This window comes from Ochotona curzoniae, unplaced genomic scaffold (genome assembly GCF_017591425.1).
Source record: "Ochotona curzoniae isolate NIBS_2020 unplaced genomic scaffold, NIBS_Ocur_1.0 contig_2927, whole genome shotgun sequence".
NCBI lineage: Eukaryota > Metazoa > Chordata > Mammalia > Lagomorpha > Ochotonidae > Ochotona > Ochotona curzoniae.
The window spans coordinates 7395897-7417858 of NW_024465654.1; the positions used below are offsets into that span (position 1 = coordinate 7395897).

The 21962-nt window shown below is 55.0% G+C and overlaps 1 protein-coding gene across 2 annotated transcripts in view; it reads left to right on the forward strand.

Annotated features, from left to right (window-relative positions):
• Positions 1-4463: 4463 nt before the first annotated feature.
• The window catches only part of ANO6 (anoctamin 6), a 78712-nt gene continuing 61213 nt past the window's right edge, over positions 4464-21962 (forward strand). For both annotated transcript variants that reach the window (XM_040978920.1, XM_040978921.1), the window contains exon 1: positions 4464-4619. In XM_040978920.1, coding sequence (XP_040834854.1) covers positions 4547-4619 — 73 coding nt within the window. In that variant the 5' untranslated portion in view covers positions 4464-4546. The remainder of the gene's footprint in view (positions 4620-21962) is intronic.

The window sequence follows — 21962 nt, forward strand, 5'->3', positions numbered from 1 at the left end:
CTCCATATTCCTCTTTGCTTTTCAAAGACACAAACAAAAGAACCTTTAAAGAAAAACAAATGGAGCAAAGACTTCCCGAAAGCTAAAATGATGAGAAGACATCCCAGCGGGGAAAGCTCTCGGTGCTGCTCTGAGCAGAGTATTTTTCGGATATGAGCACAAAGCAAAGGCAGCAAAAGCAAATGTTTAAAATGGGCTTAAGCAAACAAGTCTTCTCCACAACTAAGGGAGCGATCAGCAGGAGAACCTGCAGACGGGAGTGGGAGGGGCAATTCAGAAAGCCACAAACTGATAAGGGGTTCAGATGAAAAACATGTAACAACTCAACAGTAAGAAAAGAACTCTGATTAAAAATAGGAATTCCTGGGCCCGGCACCGTGGCCTAGCAGCTAAAGTCCTCTCCTTGAATGCTCCGGGATCCCATTTGGGTGCCGGTTCGAATCCCAGCAGCTCCACTTCCCATCCAGCTCCCTGCCTGTGGCCTGGGAAAGCAGTCGAGGACGGCCCAAAGCCTTGGGACCCTGTACCTGCTTGGGAGACCCGGAAGAGGCTCCTGGCTTCAGATTGGCATAGCATCAGCCGTTGCGCTCACTTGGGGTGTGGATCATCGGACGGAAGATCTTCCTCTCTGTATATCTGACTTTGTAATAAAAAAATAAATAAATCTTTAAAAAAAAATAGGAATTCCTCCAAAGAAGTTACACAAGTGATAGACAGATAAATGATACTCCCAAATCACTCATCCATAGGAAAGGCAAAAGGTTGTTAAGGAAGATGGGTGTTGGAGAGGATGTGGAAATCATTGTGGGGGGTGCCCCCAAAAGCCCAGGTGCAGAGCTGCCACCTGTCCCAGGAGCCCTACAACTGTGCCCTCACCCACGGAATATACCCTCACCCATGGAGGACCATGCTCACCGCAGCCTCCTCACAAAGGCCGAGATAGAGTTCCCCGACTGTCTGACAGTGGATGAGTGGGTGGAGGTGACACGGGGGTGAACAGTGTTCAGTCTGCTGCAGAAGGGGGAGGCCTTGCTGGTGGCATCATGGATACACCAGGCAGAGACAGGCCACGTGACCCCAGCCTCCCGTGGAATCTGGAAAAGCCGAGCTCACACAAATGCAGAGGAGCACGGCTGGGCTGCAGGACACCCTCTCCGGTTAGGAGGACACTGGCAGGATCTGCTGTGCTCATGGCGACAACACACTGCACACCCTGTTCCTCACCCACCCCTGCAAGATCCCTCTCCAGCGGAGCTCTCCATGCCCTGCTCTTTCCAGCAATACCTGGGGAGGAAAAGGATGCCTCGCCACATGCCAGGCATCGCATCTGGCAGCGATATTCTTGTGGCACAACAGACCTCTTGGGCCAGCTCCGACATTCCCAGGGCTCTTTACCGCCCTGTGCCAACACCAAGTGGATGCCTCCAGTGTGAGCAGGAGCGGTCCTCCAGTGTGAGCAGGAGCGGTCCTCCAGTGTGAGCAATGGTCCTCCTGTGTGAGCAAAGGTCCTCCAGTGTTACTGGGAGCAGTCCTCCAGGCAGGTGCAGGGGAGCTGTGTGACGTCATGCGTGCTTGCTCCTGCTCAGGCTGTTGACCCTGGGAGTGCCCTGTCATTTCTCAGTCACCACAGCCTCCTTGTGGATTCTCCTTGCAACTCTGTCGGTCCATGGAACTGCGGTCTCCTGCACAATGACCAGTCTCACTCCCTGGCATGTGTCAGGTTTTTGCTCCTGTGCTATGCAGCTACAGATAACAACTGCGTGTTGTTCACTGCCTACTGGACTGTAAGATGACAGAGAGAGGAAGGAGTTGAAACGACACTCTGATGATTGGCTGCTGCAACTAGATTTCCGTCTCCCCTCCCCCGCCCAGGGAGGCAGATTGCAACGCACAGATTAGGCGTTTGGATCTGGAGTTGCCAAACTTGAAGCATCTAACCAATGTGCAAGGTGAGATACCAGGCCTGTAGGCAAATACACCATGTGTAACGCAGAAGACCTCTCTGGGCTGCAAGTAAGGATTGGAATTTGGGCCAGCTATGCAATTTCCAGGGCCGTGCGAAGTGAATGTTCAGGAGTCCCTGTTCAAACACAAGAGGCCCCTGTCCACAGCTCTCAGCCTGATCCACACAGCCCAGCTAGGAGAGGAGCCAGCTCTCTCCCTCCCACTGGCTTGCCACTGCAACCCACAGTGGACAGCCTCCAGCAGACTGCAACTTCAGTGGCAGGACACACCTGCCTAAGCCATGGTGGGCCTCTCGCTGGCTAACAAGTCCGCTGGGTACATGGAAGCCCTGGCAGGCCAGGGCAGGGAGCTGCTGCTGTGTGCGGTGCCAGGAGCCGGAGCTAGGGAAGCAGCGTGGGGTGGGAGGAGAACTGCGCAGCTCAGCCCCGCTCCACTCTCCCCGCAGACGGTACTGACACACGGTAACAGGGTGCTGAATTTTAGAACAGCTGGCACAGGGCATGAGAGCCCCTTGAGAACGGGCCTCTGGATGAAGTCCGGAAGCAGACTCTGCACGGGTCATGAAGGTACAGGTTCCTGGGGGAGAGGCCCACGGCGGGCTGCAGAGAAAGGGCCTCCTCAGGGCTGAAGGGCAGTACTCACATGCCGTGGAAAGACTGCGCAAGCACAAATACCCCGACCTCAAGTCTTTGTAAACATTTTATCTCACAAGCTGTTCACCTACGGATGATAACATCCAGGGCTGAGGGCGTGGCTCTGATACAGTCCCATTACCTCCATTAACAAAAGGAACACGTGAGGAGAGCTGGGAAATGAAATGGGTGAACAGAAAGAAAGGGATATTTACTAATAATAGGCTCACGTTAGCTGGAGTAAGCCACTCATTTCCCTCCCTGCAGGCCCCTCTACTTATAAGGCAGGCATTGTGTCCGCCACATTTATCAAGCAGAAGAAGTGTAAACTGCCGTGTGACGGCCTCCAAGTGACTCAGCTCTGTTGCAAAACCATCCAGAGGAATCTTCAAATGGCGACTGGAGTTTAAACAGTCTCTGGCCATGAAAAAAAGGAACAGTTTACAGGGAGCAAGCAAGGCGTTGGGAGTTTGGCACTGGAGGAAAAAGGATTTGGAAATGTTCCTGGAGTCAGTTCAGCAGGCCCTAGGACGAGCTGCGGGGACTGCCTCCCAGCCGCTTGCTTCCCCAGCGGCCCTGGACAGCTTCCTGCTGGACCTCGTGCCTGGGAAAAGGGGTGGTGACCAACCGCTGCGGCGGAAACGGGGCTAAACCATGAGCAGGACACGCAGTGCGTGTGTGGACAAAGCCCCTTCCTGGCGAAGACTGTGGAACCGACACTTTCCGCTCCCGTGGGGCAAACCAGCTCAGGGCCAGGAGTCTGGGAGTGGGGGTCCCCGTTTCTTTCTCGCTCCCTCTGAGTGCTGTGCTCTCTCCCCTTTAAATCCCAGTTTTCTGTATCCAAAAGGACTCGCAGGAAGCCAGCAGTGTTTCCTGCCTGTTTTCCTACCACAGAGCCACCACGTCTTTAAAAATGTGTATGTATATATATTACTTATTTTTTATTTGGAAGGCAGATTTATAGACAGAAATGGCTGCAATGGCCAGAGCTGAGCTGATTAGGAGCTAGTTCCTTCCACGTGGGGGACCTAAGGACTTGTCACCCTCTGCTACTTTTCCAGGTCTGGATCATTGATTTACTGGGGCACAAACCAGCAGCCACATGGGATGCTGACACCTAAAGCGGAGGGTTAGCCTGCTAAGCCACCAGCTGGGCGCTCCGCATCACATCAGTCAGAGCCAGTTTTCCCATTGAGTTTGGTCTCAATGCTTTGTTTCCCAAGAGAACATTCCCTCTGGGGTGACTGCGAAGGGACCCCAGGGGTCTGCTCACGCCCCCAGCCCTGGGCAGGGGTCCAGTGAGACCGGCGTCTCGAGGATATGCTGTGCGCCCCTCTATGCAGCCTGCGGTTCGCGCAGCCAGGGGCTTCAGAGTCCAACTCCCTGCGCACCAGTCGGGCGGGCCCCACTCAGCCCTAGCCTCACTTCCCGGGGGGCTTCCCTTCCCCGCCCCGGGCGGGCCTCTGGCCTGGCCCAAGGAGCCCACGGATCCCAAGCCCCGGCAGCTGCAGCTCTGCAGCCGCGGGCGCACTCCCCACTGCGGTGTCTCTGGGCCCCGTGGCCCCAGCGCGCTCCCGGCTTCTTCAGGACGGAGTTGGGGCACCACCTCCGGAGAGCCGGAGCCCAGAGCTCGCGTGCGCGCGGGTCCGGGCCGCATGCTCGGCGGCCGGCGCGCAGCCCCACTTCCTCCCTGCGCAGCGGAGGCTCCGGGGCCGCGGCGCGCCCGCCGCACTGGGCATGCTCAGTGGCCGCCGCCGCCCGGGGCGCGCTGGGCTGGGCTGAGCCGCCGGGCGGGACCCACACCGGCCCGGGAACCCCCGCCCCGGCCCCGCGCCCGCCCGCCCCCGGCCCGGCCCCCGCCCGCCCCCGGCCCGGCCCCGCCCGCCGCCTCCTTCCGGAACCCGCGAGCCCAACTTCGCGCCAAGTTCGGCTCGGCATCTGCGGGAGCCATGCCGATGATGACCAGGAACGTCCTTCTGGACCTGGAGCAGGAGGAGGAGGACGAAGACGACGGCGAAATCGGTGAGTGGCGGCTCCCCGCCCGTCTGAGCACGCGGGCGAGCCCGGCCTCGGAGCAGCTGTGCGCCCGAGTTGGTGCGGGGAAGGCGCGGCCCCGGGCACCCCGCGCGCAGGTGGACGGGCGCGGGCACCTCCTGCGGGCTGGGGAGCGGCCCGGGCAGGACTGGGTGTGAACCAGCGCCCGGCCGAGGGGCTGCCGTGCGGAGTGGAAACGCGAACAAAAGGAGCGGGAGGCTGGGAAGGGAGAGGGCGGCGCGCGCCGGGCCGGCCCCCGGGGCTCCCCTGGCCACGGCGCCGCTCGGGCCGCTCCCTGACGCCCTGAGCGGATTCCGTGTGCTCCTCTCGCCGGCCAGTCCCGCAGGCTGGGTCGGCGTCCGCCCTTAGCGGCTGCAGCTGTGGCGCTCGCAATTCTCCCGTAACTGCAGGACTAACTTGATTGCTGGGCGTGGGCTTCCTTCCTTTCTTATCCGAGCCGCCGACTCCAAAGTCCCAGACGCCGGGCGACTCCCGGGTCTTGGGGCCTCGAGGAGCGGAGCGGGGACCCCGGGTGGCCCAGCTTTGCTCGCCATTCATTCATTTCTGCGGGACCCTTCCTCCCAGCGCCCAGGTGGCTGTGTTCGCTGTGCATGCCTTGAAGCCCAGGTTTTCTGAATCGCAGGTAATGAGCAGATCTTCCCACCTGAGACTGGCTGTCCGTGCCCTCTGATGCAGCCGGGCACAGGATATATACAAATGATGGTTGTATACAAGTGAAAAAGTTACAGTGAAATCACCTCCCACCTGCCGCGCCAGCTGGCCCCCTTTGCCACCCAGGGCTGCGAGCAGGTGACTGGGGCCTCCGGGTGGAAATTGCACCCACACGGGTGGCATGCTCAGTTCAGTGTGGTGTGGCTGCATATACTTTGCCTTTGTGTTTTTAGTCGCAGTTGACGTGTGCTGTTTTTCCTGAGATCAGATCATGGAGCACATTTAAGAACTTCTGAGCCGTCCCCACCCCTCTCTCCAAAGCTTGATCCCCAGTGGTGCCGAATGAAGGCCAGCCCAGATGTTTTATGTCATGTGACACTCATTTACACGGGCCTCAGCAGTTTTTGGTTGCTCATTTGGAAATGCAAACTTAATGTGTACTGAAGGGACTTATGCCAGCTCCTGCTGATGTCACAGACATGTTACATGTGTGTGGACCTGGGTCCTCTGGTTGTCTGGGCTGTGGTGACTAGCTGTAACCCTGCTGTGCCACAGATGTGTCATAGATGTGTTACATGCACACCCAGGTCCTCTGGTCGCCCGGGCCAGCTGTGAAGCACAGCGCCTTCCTCTTTTGCAGCGAGCTCATCTGCAGACTGAACTCGCGTGAACTTGGGGACATGAGAAAAGATGCCTGGAGGTTTGCCAGTGAAGCAGCTTGTTGGCATCAGAGCTCCTGCCTTTCTCACACTCTCAACCACCATCCCAGAACTTAGGTCCAGGCAGTCCTGGCGGATGTCCGGGGCCCTGGGGCCCTGTGGCCGTGATAGGGACCTTGTGTCTGGCACACCCTAGCCGCCCACCAGGACGGGCAGCAGTGTGTCCTTGGCTGCTTCCTGCCGTGCTGCCCTGCCCCCTCCTGCTGGGAGCCCTGGGTTTGGCATCTCCTCCTTAGAAGCTGCTGGGCCCATCTCTTGCCAACAGCTGGAAACAACGTTTCACAGGCCGCCCCCATGGCCCACACATCTCCGCTCTGGGTGGACACAGGCCCAGGAGCCCCCGTCACCTGCCATCACTGTCACAGTCTTAGCCTGATGCCCCACACCATGCAGACTTCACTGTGAGTCACCTGTCTGTCCCCCCCGGCACCAGGTGTGCTGTGCAGCATTAGCGAGCAGTCCTATGGGAGCTGCGGGACTAGCAGCTGGGAGACTGACTCTGAGTCGGTCACAGCTCTGTCCCCTTGGCACGCCAGGCACCAGCAGTGGGAGCCATGGAAGGATGGCGCCAGCAGTGGGAGCCATGGAGGGATGGTGGTGACTTGTTGGAAGAGGTTGCCGGGCAGGTGTGGAGGCACCGTGCAGAGTGGGTGCCCACGCTGGGCGGGCACGAGGAGCCCTACTGGTAGGATCCTCCCTGGAGTTTAGGGTTTGGAGCTTTGCCCCGTGTGTGTTGGAGCTCCCAAAGGCTTTCAAGGAAAGACTGAATGGAAGGACGTCCATGATGATATTGGAAACGTTCATGGTGTCAGGGTGAGGGCTTTGGAGTGGTCCATGGTGGCTGTGGGCGGGGCACTTGAGAACCTTCTGGAAGAGCTCACCTCCTAGGGACTGATGTTTGCAGCTGGAGAGGAGCTGGGTGGCTTCCCATTCGGGCTGAATGGTTTGTTCCAGATGATCTTGGGAACAGTCAGCCCCGCTTCCTGTCTCAGTGGCGTCACAGCCTGTCCCAGTCCCCGGGGATCCCCACAGCCCACTGTATCCCTCACCCTCCTGAAGCCCCCGCTTTCTTCCCGGTCCTGTGCTATGCCGGTCTGCTGTTTGCTAGCTGTCCACTCATCGGCACCCCAGCTGAAGGTCACATTCTTGGGGATGGGTCCGTGGAAGTTAGCTTTTCTGGCACTCAGAGAAGACTCCAAATGCCAAGGAAGAATCTCTTCCTTACCTTCCCCAGCATGTAAGCACTGGGAAGGCAGCTGTGGGTCAGGTTGCAAGTCAGGTCCCTGATGGTGCCCGGGGTAGACCCAGCATGTGAGCGCCGGGTGCCCGAGGGTCCGTGACCCCGTGGAATCCAGGTGTGTGGCATGCAATGCCTTCAGCGACCTGAAGGCAAGGAGAGTACTCCTTGTACCAGCCCGGTGCTGGGTCCAGGTCCCTGACCTCGGCGTCTGGGAGGAGACCAGTAACTGAGCAGGTAATTGCCGTAACTGATTAACACCGCAATCAAGATGTGTATCGGGGGAAGCAGGCACCCAGTGGCACCTGGAGATAGGCAGACCCCTGGATTGGGCACTTCACCGAGGCCAACCCAGGAGGGATGAGCAGGCAGGTGTGGCTCTGGTGACAAGCACTGAGCTGTTTGTGAAGACTTGGCGACTTCTCGGAGAGCAGCCCTTGCCCTGGGCTATTCAGGGGCAGGAGGTTTTGTGTTACACACACACACTCAGTACACGAAGCTCAGAGCCTGCCCTTTAAGCCGGTTCCTTCCTCGCCCCTGCTCTTCGTAAGTGGGTCTTAACTTCCATGCCGGATCTGCGCTCAGCCTCCACCCCCCATGTTCTGACGCTCGCCCTCCCAAATGGCTCCCAGCTCCTCTTGTGAAAGCCTGGCTCTCGGATGTGACCGGCAGGCCTCTCGGAGTAGGACGATCGTGCCTGCACTGCCCCTCCCTGTGGGCTTGCGGTGGTCCCTGGGCTGGGTCACTCTGTGTTCATTAGTCTTGAACACTGTACACAGCATGTATTAGAGGCTGGGATTAGGATTCTGGTAGGAGCAGTGAGTGGTGTGTGATATTTAAAAGATTTATTTATTTGAGAGATACAGTTATGGTGTGAGAGGAAGAGAGAGATCTTGCATTCACTGGTTCACTTCCCAAATGGCTGCAATGACTGGGGCAGGCCAGGCCCAAATAAGGAGCCAGGAACTTCTTCTCTATGGCAGGGGGCCAAGAACTTGGGCCATCCTCCGGTGTCCTCCAGGCACAGCAGCAGATACGTGGTCCGTGAGCCCTAAGGGCGGGGGTTCAGTAGGGCCCAGGTCTCCTGGCCTGGGCCTTGGGCCCATCCGTGAAAACTCATTCGCAGTGGAAAAGACGGAGCAGCGGACAGCAGGCCTGGATACACAGAGGATATGGCAGTGCCCTGGGGCCTGCAGAGGAAAGCTGGTACCAGAGCAGAGGAAGGAGAAAAAGCAAATTGGACAATTATCCAAGCCAAACGATAACAGTGAAAATATGAGTGAATGGAGGCTCTAGGTTTGGCTGTGTCAGCCAGTGGAGATTGGAAGGGATCCCTCATCCTTCAATCGGTGAGATTGACAGCATTTCACAACCATTGAAACTGTGCCTGGTGCAGTAGCCTAGTGGCTAAAAAGTCCTAACCTTGCATGCGCTGGGGTCCCATATGAGTGCCAGTTCGTGTCCCTGCAGTCCTGCTTCCCATCCAGCTCTGTGCTTGTGGTCTGGGAAAGCAGTCAAGGACGACCCAAAACCTTGGGACCCTGCACTCATGTGGGAGACCCAGAAGAAGCTTCTGGCCTCGGGTTGGCGCAGCTCTGGCCATTGCGGCCACTTGAGGAATGAATCAACGGACGAAAGATCTTCCTCTCTGTTTCCTGCTTTCTTTATATCTGACTTTCAAAAAAGAAAAAAAAAAAACTATTGAAACCACTTGGGCAGAACCCTTGGAGCGTGTGCCGCTTGGGACCCTGGGTTGCTATCGGGAGGCTGTTCCCCGTCCCGGGTACTGACGGGAGGCTGGGTATGGCTTCCCTGTCCCCCGCCCCAGATGCAGGATGAAATAGGAAATTTGGAAACAATGGTCACACCCTCTTTTTGCTAACCCCCAGTCCTTCCCACCCTGGCCAACAGAGCAAACATCAAAAACAAAGGTAAAAGATTAAAAAGGGAGGAAGTGCAAGAGCAGCCAGGGGCCCAGGTGACGTGCCAGCGCTGCAGGGGCTGGCCCGGCCGTACCTCAGTGCTGGCTCCGTGTTGTGCTTTAACCTGCCTGATATGCTTTTTAAAATAACGGTGACTTTTTTTTTGAAAATTTCTTTTATTTGAGAAGTGGAAAGGAAGTCTTCATCTCTTATGAGCTGAAGCGATTGTGTGGATTTGTTCTATCATTTTGTGTCTTTCTGCTGGTACTTCCTCAGCAACTCCTAAGTGCTTAATTTGCTTAGAACCCGAGAGAAAGCTTTCTTGAAAAATAATAAAAAAGGAACGCGTGGTTGCTGGGACTGGACAATCGGGGTTCGGTCTCAATCCCCGTGTGGGTGCAAGGCTCATTCCTTGGGCTGTGGCTCTTGCTTCCAAGGAGGCATTAACAGGAGACAGAAAGCAGCGGTGGAACCCGGGGGCCCAAGTGTGGGGTATGCTCGGCGCAGCTGGCAGCTTCCCCACCCACTGCACCAGATGCCTCGCCTGATTGGCTTTTGATACGAGGCATTCAGGGCACTGAGGGCTAAATTTAGGACTGTCAACAGCTTTGCCAGTTCCCATCCACCCAGTCAGCTGGCTGGGAAATTGTGTGTAGAGAGAGATGTGGGAATTGGGAATGAAGTGGCTGTTCTTACTGTATTAGGATGACTGTTTTTGCCTTAGTTTTGTTTTTTAAAGGCTGTAGCTGAAATTTATTAATATCTGTCTCCTTCCCCCTCCCTCCACCCCAACTCCCCAAATCAGCCAGTGTGAAGAATACTGGATTAGGGGTAACCATGGGCTATTGCGGGCAGGCCCTGAGAGTGCCCAGGTGCCGTTGGTTGTATCAGGGAGCGTTAGTGGAGAAGCGGCCAGGGGGCTCAGAGACCACTCTGCAGGTCTGAGCGCAGGCGGCAGCCGGGAGTGCAAATAGGAGAGAATGCATCCTGTGAGCTCCAGGTGGGACTTCGTGGTCCTAGAGTATTGGAGCACCGCCTTTCCCTACATTATTTTAAAACTACAAATCCTTGAAATTGAAAGTTGGAAAGATATTGGTCTAATTTTAAATTTGGCAAAATTGTAGCCCTAGACCAAAGTCATGCAAGGTTTTTTTTTAAGAGTACAGTTTTGCAAATTCAAGTCTCCACATAAAGCTTGATGTTTAGACACTAAGCTCGTGCCTGAAGTGTTGGCACTTCCTGCAGGCGTGGCAGCTGGGGGTTCGCAGAGGAAATGATGGGCCGTGCTCTCTGTGGCTCCTCGGGGTCAGGAGCAGATTCCTTTTTACCTTGGTTTGTGCCTTCTTTTTGAAGACAAAGATTAAAAATAATGCATTCTCCCTGTATGTAAAATATGTGCTTAAATTTTTTTTTTTAAAGATTTATTTTTATTATTATTTTTTTTATTGGAAAAGCGGATATACAGAGAGGAGAGACAGAGAGGAAGATCTTCCGTCCGATGATTCACTCCCCAAGTGAGCGCAACGGGCCGATACTTTGCCGATCCGAAGCCAGGAACCTCTTCCGGGTCTCCCAGGCGGGTGCAGGGTCCCAAAGCTTTGGGCTGTCCTCGACTGCTTTCCCAGGCCACAGGCAGGGAGCTGGACGGGAAGCGGGGCTGCCGGGATTAGAACCGGCGCCCATATGGGATCCCGGGCGTGCAAGGCGAGGACCTTTAACCACTTGCGCCACCGCGCCGGGCCCGTGCTTAAATTTTTTTAAAGATTTATTTTTATTGAAAAGGCAGTTCCTCAGAGACAGAAATGTCTTCCAGCCATTGGTTTATTCCCCAAGTGGCTGCAGCTGCTGGATCTGAGCTGCTCCAAGGCCAGGAGCCTCTTCTGGGTCTCCCACGTGAGTGCAGGGACCCAAGGCTTTGGGCCGTCCTCTGCCTCCTTCCCAGGCCACAAGCAGGGAGTTGGATGGGAAGTGGAGCAGCTGGGACATGAACCGGTGCCCATATGGGAGTTGGTGCTTGTAAGGGGAAGATTTAGCCGGTGAGCCATTGTGCTGGGCCCAAGATTTTGTTTTAACGTACTTTGGGCTTTCAGGGCAGCCGGAGCCAAAGGCGCACCTGTTCCTGGTCTCGGCCTCCGCCTACCAGGAGCGTGGCCAGGCCTGCTCACGTTTCCTGCCTTAGATTGAAGTCTTGTTGGGTGCCCTGGATACAGGTTTCTAAATTGGGCTTGCTGCAGCCTACTAATGATAGGGGAACCCCTGTGGGTCCCACGGGCCGTCTGACCCCTCCCACGGCGAGCGGGCATAGCCAGGGGGCCTTTTAACAGTGGGACAATGATGGTGTCCCTGAGTTAGAACTATGGCTGCTGGCTTGTTCCTGCTTCCACGTACTCATTTGGAAGACTTCAGTCACAATCTTGACTAATTTTGCCAAGATAAACAAATCTGCCCCCTTGCCCTCTTGAAAGCTGACTGTGGCATTTGCTAGCAGTGAGGGGCACACTGATCTTTTTTGAGAAGTATGCACAGAGGTTTTGCTGAGCCCAGTGCGTGGGGTCGGTCCTGTCCTGCAGTCTGTGCTATCCAGTGATTGTTCACCCAGGACCTCCTCTAGCTGTGCTGGCCAGGTCTGGGGTGTCGCAGCAGACAGGACCCCCTCTTTGGGGCAACCTAGGTTGTGACTGGTGATGATGGAGCAGCTGGTGGCGCATAGAGACTCACATCTGTCTGGAATCTTCTGTGTGCCCAGGGCTGGGAGTTGGGCAGCAACAGGACAAGGTGTAGCCTGACTTGGAGATGGACGGTGGAGCGGCAGATGTTGTGTGAGCCTGGGCCAGGGTCCCCCGGGGGAGGGGAGGCCAGCAGGACCTGCTGCTCGAACCCTGGTGCCCCTCATTCCCTGCCTGGCTGTTCCTAGATCACTTGGCGGCAGCACCACAAGGGCAGCGAGGCTTGGCTGGTCCCTGCCAGCAGCCTGGTGCTCCCTGGCAGCTCCCCACCCTGAGTCCAGGGGATGGCACTGAGAACTCGGTCCAGAGTTGGAGGGGAACTGGACCCTGAGGCCAGGGGCTGGGGAGAGGCAGCCCAGCTGGGGGCTGAGGGCCATGGCTCGCTCCTGGGGGGTTTCTGTCCCCTGGAGAGAGCTGTTTCTGGAACCCAGTCCTAGGACCGTCCCAGGGTGTGGTCTAAAGTCAGTAAGGAACACGGAATGAAAGTTTGCAGGTCCTAGGACAGAAGAAAGTGTTTTGCAGACAAAAGGCTGTTGTTACTTAATTTCTTTTACTTAGTTTCAGGATCTTGCATACAGGAATGGAGCAAGCCCTAAGTTATTAAATTGGTAACATCGAATTCCTTCCCTATGGGACTCTTCACTCTATGATGTCATGGCCTTTCTCCCCCAACCCCCCGAACCTGCTAGCCTTACTGATGCTTACTGAATTCAGTGGTATTTTATTTTGCTTTATTATTTTTTGCTTGCGAATGTCTTAAAAATGCGTTTTACCTAATTTGAGTGTATGCTGTAAAGCCGGGTTAGCTGCGGCAGCTGCTGGGAGAGTTACTGCTGGTGTGATCACCTCCCGGTTAGGATGTAGGTCGTTTCCTCTTGCTTGGTCCAGTGTATTTGAACTTGAAGCATTTCTGGGAAAAGCGTTAGGTCTTGGACTGCATTTTTGGCAGGTGTCAGAATAATGATACTTAACCTTTTACTTCTGTTTTTACTTGATTTTGAGCGTTTTTGGTGAAGTTTGTCGCTCTCTGGCAGCTGAGGCTGTACCTTGCCTGTGGGAGGAACTTAAAATGCTTTCCCAGGTCGGAGAACGGAGTCCCAGTTACGGTGTGGACGCTGCGAGCTCATTGAGCTTGCCGTGGCTGTGTCCTTGACCGCCCCCCGGCCTCGTCCCACCAAAGGTCCAGGGAGTGAGTTGGGCCCAGAATGGACGGTTGGCAACGTTTGCTTTCAGCAATGGTAATACAAATAGCCACTTGTTTTTCTAAAAGGTCAGCTCTTCCCTTGTTGGTGTTTTTATTTTCCAGAACTGGTAAAAATGTCTTGAACATGACCGTCAGCTCCTTTTGGTAACCGGAGAGCTGTGAGCACAAGAAAGTGCCAGTGAGCTGTCCACCGTCACGGCCCGTTCAGGCTTGGCTCAAGATGTTGGATTCCAAAATGTTTGTTCATGCACACATGTTCCAAGCTCCCCACGAAGGAGCTGTGATGACGTGGAGTTCCCCCAGCATGACTCAGCCTGTCTTGAGTCAGTTTCCACATTAGTCATCCTGGCTGCCTGGGGTCTCCCTTCCCAGGCTCCCCCACCCGCTTCCCACATCAGGATCCCACCCCTGGTTCCTCCCTCAGCCCCAGCCCAGTTCCTGGAACTGCACCGGACTGTGGATTGTGAACTGGGAGGACTGGAGGGGCCAGCTTTTCTGTACAACCATCATCCTGGGCTCAGACCCCACCTTGCTCGTGTCAGAATCTCAGGGTAGACCCTGACGGGGTGTGGAGTAGTCCGCTGTCTCCTCCTTCAGCGGCTGTGGCTGGCAGGACCACAGTGTCTCGCTGTGTCTCACTGCGTGGGTGTGCTCGTCTGTGGTGCTCCCTAGTCAGGGATTCTGGCCACGCCAAGGCAGGCACGGGGTATGAGCCTTGGACGGTTTCCTGCAGTGGGAGGCGGGCCCTTAGCCGTAGTCTGGCACATACACTGGGGCATAGGACAGACACCTACTGGGCCTGGCAATGATGGGGCTTACTTAAGAGCAGTGCCATCTGAGCGGAGTGGGCAGAGATGCCATGGGCATGACGTCCTGGGAGCTGGACTCCCGGCCCCTGTGGCTGCTCCTAGCCATCCCTGACTCAGCTTGTCCCACTTGCCTTTCCAGACTGCACAAGGACATTGTCAAGAAACATCCTCTTGTCAGGAATTGGCAGTGTGTGCAGAGGGACCTGGTGTCTTGGCTGCACCTTCCTTGCTGGCACGGAGCATCCCTGGGCCTGCCGTGCTGCCTGCTTCTGTGCTTTGTGGTGACCTCGTCACCCTCCTGGCCCTGTGCTGGGTTTGTTCTAGGCACCTGATCCACTCTGGGTGTGCCTTGTTCCTCCCAGGCAGCCCATGTTCCCTGACCTAGGTGCCTGCTGGACCTGGCTGGCCATCTCTGGAAGTGAGAGAGGACAGATGGGTATGATGGACAGGGTGTCATTCACCATGGATAGACTCCTCAAAGTCCATGGAAAATTGCATCATGATATATGTGTCTGTTGACCTGGGGAGCCCAGGCTCTTGCACGTCCCTCTGTGCCTGGGAGAAGACATGAGCAGAGCTTCTGGTCCAGGTTTTAGTAAAGAGGAGACAGTGGCAGGACCCTCCTGTGCAGGGTTTTGGTAAGATGAGTGCACTAACAGGTTTCATGGGCCTCTGTAAGATGGGCAGGCTGACGGGTTCCACGGGTATCCATAAGATGGGCAGGCTGACAGGTTCCACGGGCCTCTGTGGGATGGGTGCTGACGGGTTCCATGGGCCTCCATAAGATGGGCAGGCTGACGGGTTCCACGGGTCTCCATAAGATGGGCAGGCTGACGGGTTCCACGGGCCTCTGTGGGACGGGTGCTGACGGGTTCCATGGGCCTCCATAAGATGGGCAGGCTGACGGGTTCCACGGGTATCCATAAGATGGGCAGGCTGACAGGTTCCACGGGCCTCTGTGGGACGGGTGCTGACAGGTTCCACGGGTATCCATAAGATGGGCAGGCTGACGGGTTCCACGGGCCTCTGTGGGACGGGTGCTGACGGGTTCCACGGGTCTCCATAAGATGGGCAGGCTGACGGGTTCCACGGGTATCCATAAGATGGGCAGGCTGACGGGTTCCACGGGCCTCCTCTTGTATTTACTTCAGAGGCACAGTAAGAGATAGAGAGAGAGGCAGACTGTGTCTTTCCACAAAGGGCTGTAATGGCCAGGGACTCTGTCCAGGTCTGCCCAGTGGGTGGCTGGGACCCCTGTAATGGCCAGGGACTCTGTCCAGGTCTGCCCAGTGGGTGGCTGGGACCCAAGCATTTGAGTCCCCACCTGCTGCCTTCCTGGGTGCACGTTAGCAGGAAACTGGATCAGAAGCTACATCCAGTACTCTTATATGGGTCAAGGATGCCCCACTGGTTCCTGTTTCCTTTGGGTATTTGGTCATTCATGGAGATGGAAAACCCAGAACAGGTGGTCTGACTTGAGAGAGGTCCTGTTGATGCAGCTGCTGAGCTGAACCCTATGGAAGGGACCTCTGCACTCTGTTCTTTTCCTGGTGCAGTGGCAACAGCGACTTCCTAGCTGTTTCACCTCGTAGCGCACAGGGTGACAAGGAACTGATGGCTCTGTGGATGCTGCACTGGTACCCGAGGCTCCTGAGCTGCGTGTGTGTGAACCGCTCCTCCTGGGCGCCCGAGGCTCCTGAGCTGCGTGTGTGTGAACCGCTCCTCCTGGGCACCCGAGGCTTCTGAGCTGCGTGTGTGTGAACCGCTCCTCCTGGGCACCCAAGGCTCCTGAGCTGCCTGTGTGTGAACCGCTCCTCCTGGCCGATGTAGTTGCATATGAAAGTGGGGAGTAGGGGCACGTTGCTTTGGAACTTTTGCATTGTGTTCCTGAAGTCCTAACTTGGTGGTGACATTGTCTGCCAGGTCACTGTGCTACAGTGCTCTGTGTAGCATAATAATTGAAAAGCTTGTGTGTTTTTCTTGAACAGTAGAGTCATAATATACTTTTTGACTTGGCTTTCAAAAACAAACAAAAATTAAAGCTACTCTGGGGGCTGTCCCATAGCTTCCACGCTCTTGGGGCCTTGGGGCTCTTGGGAGCAGTCTGGCTCCTGTGACTGGCACGTGCCTGTCCAACATGGAGCATTGGGCAGGGAGTGAGGGCTGTGCGGACACTGGAACACGCACGTTAAAATCTTGACTCTGGACCCAATGTGATGGCTCACTGGCTAAATCCTCCCCTTGCAAGCACAAGATCCCATATGGGTACCAGTTCATGTCCTGGCAGCTCCAGTTCCCATCCAGCTCCCTGCTTGTGGCCTGGGAAAGCAGTCGACAAAAGCCTGGGAAAGCCTTGGGTCCCTGCACCCATGTGGGAGACCTGGAAGAGGCTCTTGGCTCCTGGCCTAGATCAACTCAGCATTGGCCACTGCAGCCACTTGGGGAGTGAAATCAGTGGGTGGAAGACCTTTCTCTCTGTCTCTTTCTCCATAAATCTGATCTTCCTTTTCAATAAAAAATTTTAAAATCTTAAAAGAACAGTCTGTACTCCTTATGGACATGGTGGAATCTCTCTGAGCCCCCTTTTTTTCTCATTGTGATGACAAAGTGGGAAAATAGACTGGCAAGACCTGACTTGCAGCAGCTGTTTATATTAGCAAAATAATGCAAACTTCATAATTTCAAATCAGTGGTAATAAGTAAAATCACATAATTATAGGCATTTATGAGTGGGCCTGTGACTAATTATTGTGCCTATAGGACAAATCTGTTAATTATAATTTGTCTACATTCTCTTGGGTGGAATTCCAGAAGTTAGATTGACATTTTAGTAATAGTAATAATACCCCAAGATTACTAAGTTGATAAAGATAGCATATGGTACATTAATATATTCCTAATAAGCATTACTTGTGTTCCTGAGAAATACCAAGTGGGAAACGAGCCTGAAGTGCTGGTTTCCACGTCTGTAAGTAATTGAGGGGATTGCTCTGGTCTCGGTCTGGGCTCACTTGTTGCAGCGTCGGCATAGCAATGGATGCCGATGAATGTGCCCGTTCACCGTCTACAGGAAATAGCAGCCAATGAGTGGGGCGGAAGCCAGTGGAAGTTTGTTTTGTGGTTTCTGGTTTTGCCCCTGCTCCGCAGGGTAACCCCTGTCTGAGTTCTTGGAGGATTTTTTTAACCCAGGTCAGTGGAGTGCATGACACGCTCCTGTGTTTGGAAGCTTACAGCCAAGCACACACTGGCAGTGGTGAGTAAGGAGCTGTGAGCTGAGGAGGGGCCGGGAGGGGCACGCCGTCACCTTGGGGCACGGGTCGTCACCCTCTTGAGGCTGCCCACGTCACACTGGCTTCCTAGCGAGGACTTGGGCACAACGAGGCACTGCAGGGTGTGATTGTATCACTAAGGAGGAATGGAGGGAACCGTGTTTGGCCTCGCTCCATCTCTCTTTCCAGAGAAATCCACAAGGTTTAAGTGTCTGCTCAGTGCCCAGCAGTCTCGGAAACCAACAAGGTGCACGAAAGAGCAGTGGAGAGAGGGCCCCAGTGTGGTGGCAGGAACACCCGCTGTGAATAAACTAGGCTGGCGCAGAATGTTTACATTTTACAAAATGTTTATTTGTATCTCCTTGAGAGATCTTCCATCCTTTAGAGCTGGAGCTGGACCAGGACATGACCATGAGCTGGGAACTCCGGCCAGGTCTCCCTCCAGGTGCTGAGTGTCACTGTGACCCCCTGGGTTCTGTGCATAGGAAGGTGGCAGGGAGAAGGCCCTTGTCGCTCAGCCCGGCACTCCAGTAGGTGGCGCAGACATCCTGAGTGGCTCCCAGGGTGTGCGCTCTGCCCTGCTCTCACATGGAGGATATGGCAGCACACTGGAGCCTGCAGAGGACACCTGGTACCATAACAGAGGATAGAAGACAGAACAAATCAATCAGCTGCCCCAGCCATGTGTTGGCAGTGAAAGTCTGGGCAAACGGAGACTCTAAGGTGAACTGTGTCAGCCAGTGGATTCTGGAGAGATTTCATTGTGCTTGGAGTGGCAAGATCGGCAATAATTCAAAACTATTGAACTATCAAAACCTCTTGGGCAGGACCCTCGGAGCATGCCCCTCTTCAGGACCCTGGGGTGGTGTTGGGTGACTGTCCTCCACCCAGGGTACAGAGGCGTTGGGGAGGCTGGGTGTGGCTTCTCCCCTTCCCCCAGATACAGGAAGAAAAAAGAGAGTGTGGAAAGAATGGTTTTACCAACCTTCCTGTAGCCCTTGACCCTAGTTAGCCATGTAAAATATGTAACGGTCATCAAAAAAAGTAAGTAAATCTTTAAAAAAATGTAATAGTAAGAAGGCAGAGGCAAGGTGAGCACTGGGCATAGTGGGGGCCTGCAGACCTGGGGCCGAGCTGAGTCTGCTGCTGACCAGTGACCTGGCCCAGGCCTGCCTTCTCCAGAATCAAGTGGTTCTTGAGAGCTCAGGGCAGGAACCTGCTGAATCCCTCCTGTGATGGCGTGCCTGGCCGCAGCCAGGGCCGAGTTGCTGTCAGTCCTGACCTGCCGCCCAGGCAGCGGGGCGTGGGAGGTGGGCTCAGCTGGGCACTTGACCGTTCTGACTCACATCCACAGTGTCTGCGATGGCCAGGAGGCCAGCAGGGGCCCAGGCACTTGGGACATCCTCCACTGCTTTTCAAACTTATCAACAGGGAGCAGGATCAAAAGTGGAGCAGAAGATACAAACCAGCTCTCTCATGGGATGCTGGGTAGTAGACAGCTTCCTTGACCCACTGTGCCCCAACTCCAGCCCCAGAACTCAGTCTATTCAGGGGAGTTTCTTGAATGCTTGTCCCGTTGAGGAGCCGTGTGTCCTGTGGGAGAATGTGCGTGAGCAACAGAAGCACCGGCTGTTGCATTCCTTCGTCGCTGTCCATGCTCTGTTTACGCGTTCAAGTTTTGAAACTGGTGCCTTGTTTGTTTAGCCTGCGCCTCTTGCTCCTTCCACCACTGTGTGCACTGGGGGGAATTATTGTGGGTATGGCATGTGAAGAACTCTGGTCTTGAGAGCGTTTCCTTGGGCTGCGCCTGGGAGAGGGGGCGTAAGGGACGTAGCTGGCAGAGCTGTGCAGCCTAGTCCTCGCCCGCCTTTTCCATGCTGTGAGCCCGCCTGCATTTGTTAGTTATCCTGAATGTAATGGGCTGCAAAGATTTATTTAAGCAGTGTTGCAAAAGGGGGCCAGGAAGCTCTAAACACAAACTTCCCTGCATCTCTAGCGAATCCAAGGCGGCTTTAGATGCAGGTGGTTTTGAAGTGGCTTCGGCTGGCTGTGACTTGGAAAACAGGGTGGGTGTCTGGTGTGTCTCAGACACACAGACTGACACCTGTCCGACAGCCTTGTTCCACTTAAACACTCCCTTGCCCTCCAGGAAGGAGTTTCCTTGGTTAGGCCCAGAGGCTGCTGCTATTGCTGGCACTGTTCACCCACGTGACCCAGAATCTCCTTCCTGAGACAGCGGCTGGTGCCGAGGGGGTGGGGAGGGACGTACTGATTGAATTACAGAGGAGAATTTGTGTCGGATGGCCTGGTGGAGCAGCAGCTCTGGCACCGGGGCCGGGCTCTGGCACCATGCTACTTCTCAGAGTTGGCTTCTTTGAGAACTGTGGAATTTGTCCTGGTTTCCGACCTGTTTGGTTACTTTCTGTCTATTGCTGCTTAGTTACAGCTCTAAAACTGGTGCAGATGCTGCTCTGTGGTTCAGGCTGCTAAGCTCCGAGTGTATTTAACTGCATGAGTGCTGTATTATGGTCACTGGAAGATGATGAGAATGCCTAAAGAAAAACGTAACAATGCCACCTAATACGGGCTGTTTACATGTGCAACACGTAAAACACCAAGTATGGCTCAGGCACAGCATTCTGCATTGCCTTCATGCTATGGCCTGAGTCACATGGAGCTGCCCCCACAGCTCTGGCCTCGGGTGAGGCGTCGGGGTTGAGTCCACAGAATCGACAAGGGACAGCTACTCATTTGTGAGCTTATTTCTGGCTTAGCTTGTTGAACCCTTTGCTGGAGAAGGATTGCGTGCAGTCTGTCGGGATGTCTGCCCTTCTGAGGCTCCCCCAGCCGTGCAGCCCTGGTGGGCGTGTCTGTCTCAAGTCCATGGGCGGCCTTGGTGGGTGTGCGAGTCCATGGGCAGCCAGGCTGCTTGTTCTCTTCTTCCTGCCCTGCCGTGTTCTAGCCACGAGAGGAGAAAGCAGAATTTACAAGTCACAGGCCTGTGGTGTCCTGCTGTGTTATCTGGTAGTGTCATCCGTGCAGTGTGGAGTTGGGGTCCCTTAGCAGCACAGGGCTTTGGGGGTTTGACCCCACCCGAGCTTAGGCCCCAGGAGGGCCTTCTAGGCTGTGAAAACCTTAGAAGTGGATGCTGGCTGTCAGGCAGCATGAGCAGAGACTTGGAAGTTCCGGTTTGGAACACCAGGGGAGTTCATGGCAAGACTTGGAGCCCTAAGTTTGTCCATTGTCCCTGCCTCCTGGAGGAAATGGTGGGAGGGTGCTGTGTTTGGGGGGGCAGCTCAGTAGGCCTCTGTGTCTGTGGTTCCCCATCCTTGGATTCAGCTGACTTCACACAGACACCACGCCAGCCCTAAACCTGAGTGTCTGTCATTATCCCCTACGCACTTGTTTACACAGCGGTGACGGCTCAGGTGTTCCAGGTCATCTGGAGGTGTGCTTAGGTCACGTGTGAATGCCACACATGTAAGAGGGACTCAGGCACCTACAGGTAGCCCAGACACCTGCATCAACTGGGCAAGCAAGACCAGTTCTCCCACGGTGTCTCCATGTGGCTGCCACACCAGAGGACCAAGGCTACAGGCTAGAGATGCAGGGACCTTCTGGGTTGTGTTTGTGGCCTCAGCTCACTTGTCACTGCAGCCCGACAGAGCTGGAGGCCACCATGAAGAGAAGTCCCCAGTGCAGTCTGCAGAGGCCCCTCACTAGCCTGAGCTGATGACCTTTTGTGTCCAATCTCAGATGCTGACTGTGGTGTCCTGACGATTGGGTCTTGGGCGAGAAGCTCAGCATGACTTAGAGCTGAGTTGGGCCGTGAATTAGCAGGAGCCAGTGTGGGCTGGCTGTTGGTTATCCGGATCAAGAGGGGGGCACTTACACCAGGAATGTGGCAGCAAGGTGGTCCTTATCCAACATGGACAGTGCACTCTCCTTGTTTATTCTCAGGGTGACTTTGGGGGGCTCTTCAGGATCCCACTTTGGCAGGTTGATACAACTGAGGCGCATACACGTGCAGTGACCTGCCACGGCTATGGAATCAGCAGGTGGCTGAGCTGGGCCTTGAACTCACGCCTTCTCTGTAGGGGTCAGGCCCGGATGATTTGCTTGGGTCCTCCTTCATAGATGCAGTTGCACCTGCTTCTGCCCCGCTCTTTGTTGCTGGATCTTAAGTTGGCTTTGGAAGACAGTGTGTGTACAGGCTAGCTTGAGTTAATTGAATTTACCTTTTTGAAGTTGCTGTTCAAATGCTTATCATACACATATCATAGAGAATGGCAAATGGTGACATTTCACTTTTTTGTGCTAAATGGACTTAAGATGAAATGGATTGTGAAGTTTCCTGATATCTAAAGCTATCAAAGCTATCAAGCATTGGACCTAGTTACCAACAGAAAATGAAATAGAAATATGTAGTGTGACCGTCCACCAGTCAGCCCGTGGGTTTGAATGCACAAAGGCAGATTCTCCTGACTTCATTGTTTTACTGTACGGCTCCATCTGAATGCCAAGGCGTGAAACAATCACGTTTTAAAATAGCCCTGTTCCAAATTGATTTCACTTTGTAACTCACAGTTTATGGTTGAATGCGATGACTTTTTTACACTTGCCATTTGTGATTTCTGTTCCCCTGAGGGCTCTGGTCTCCAGCCCTGCCTCTGTCGCTCCTTCGCCCCTCCCTTTGCCTCCTTGCCTGTCACTGTCCCCATGGTCAGTCTCAGTCCGGGTCCCCCTTGGACACTCAGATGGCCTCAACCTCTT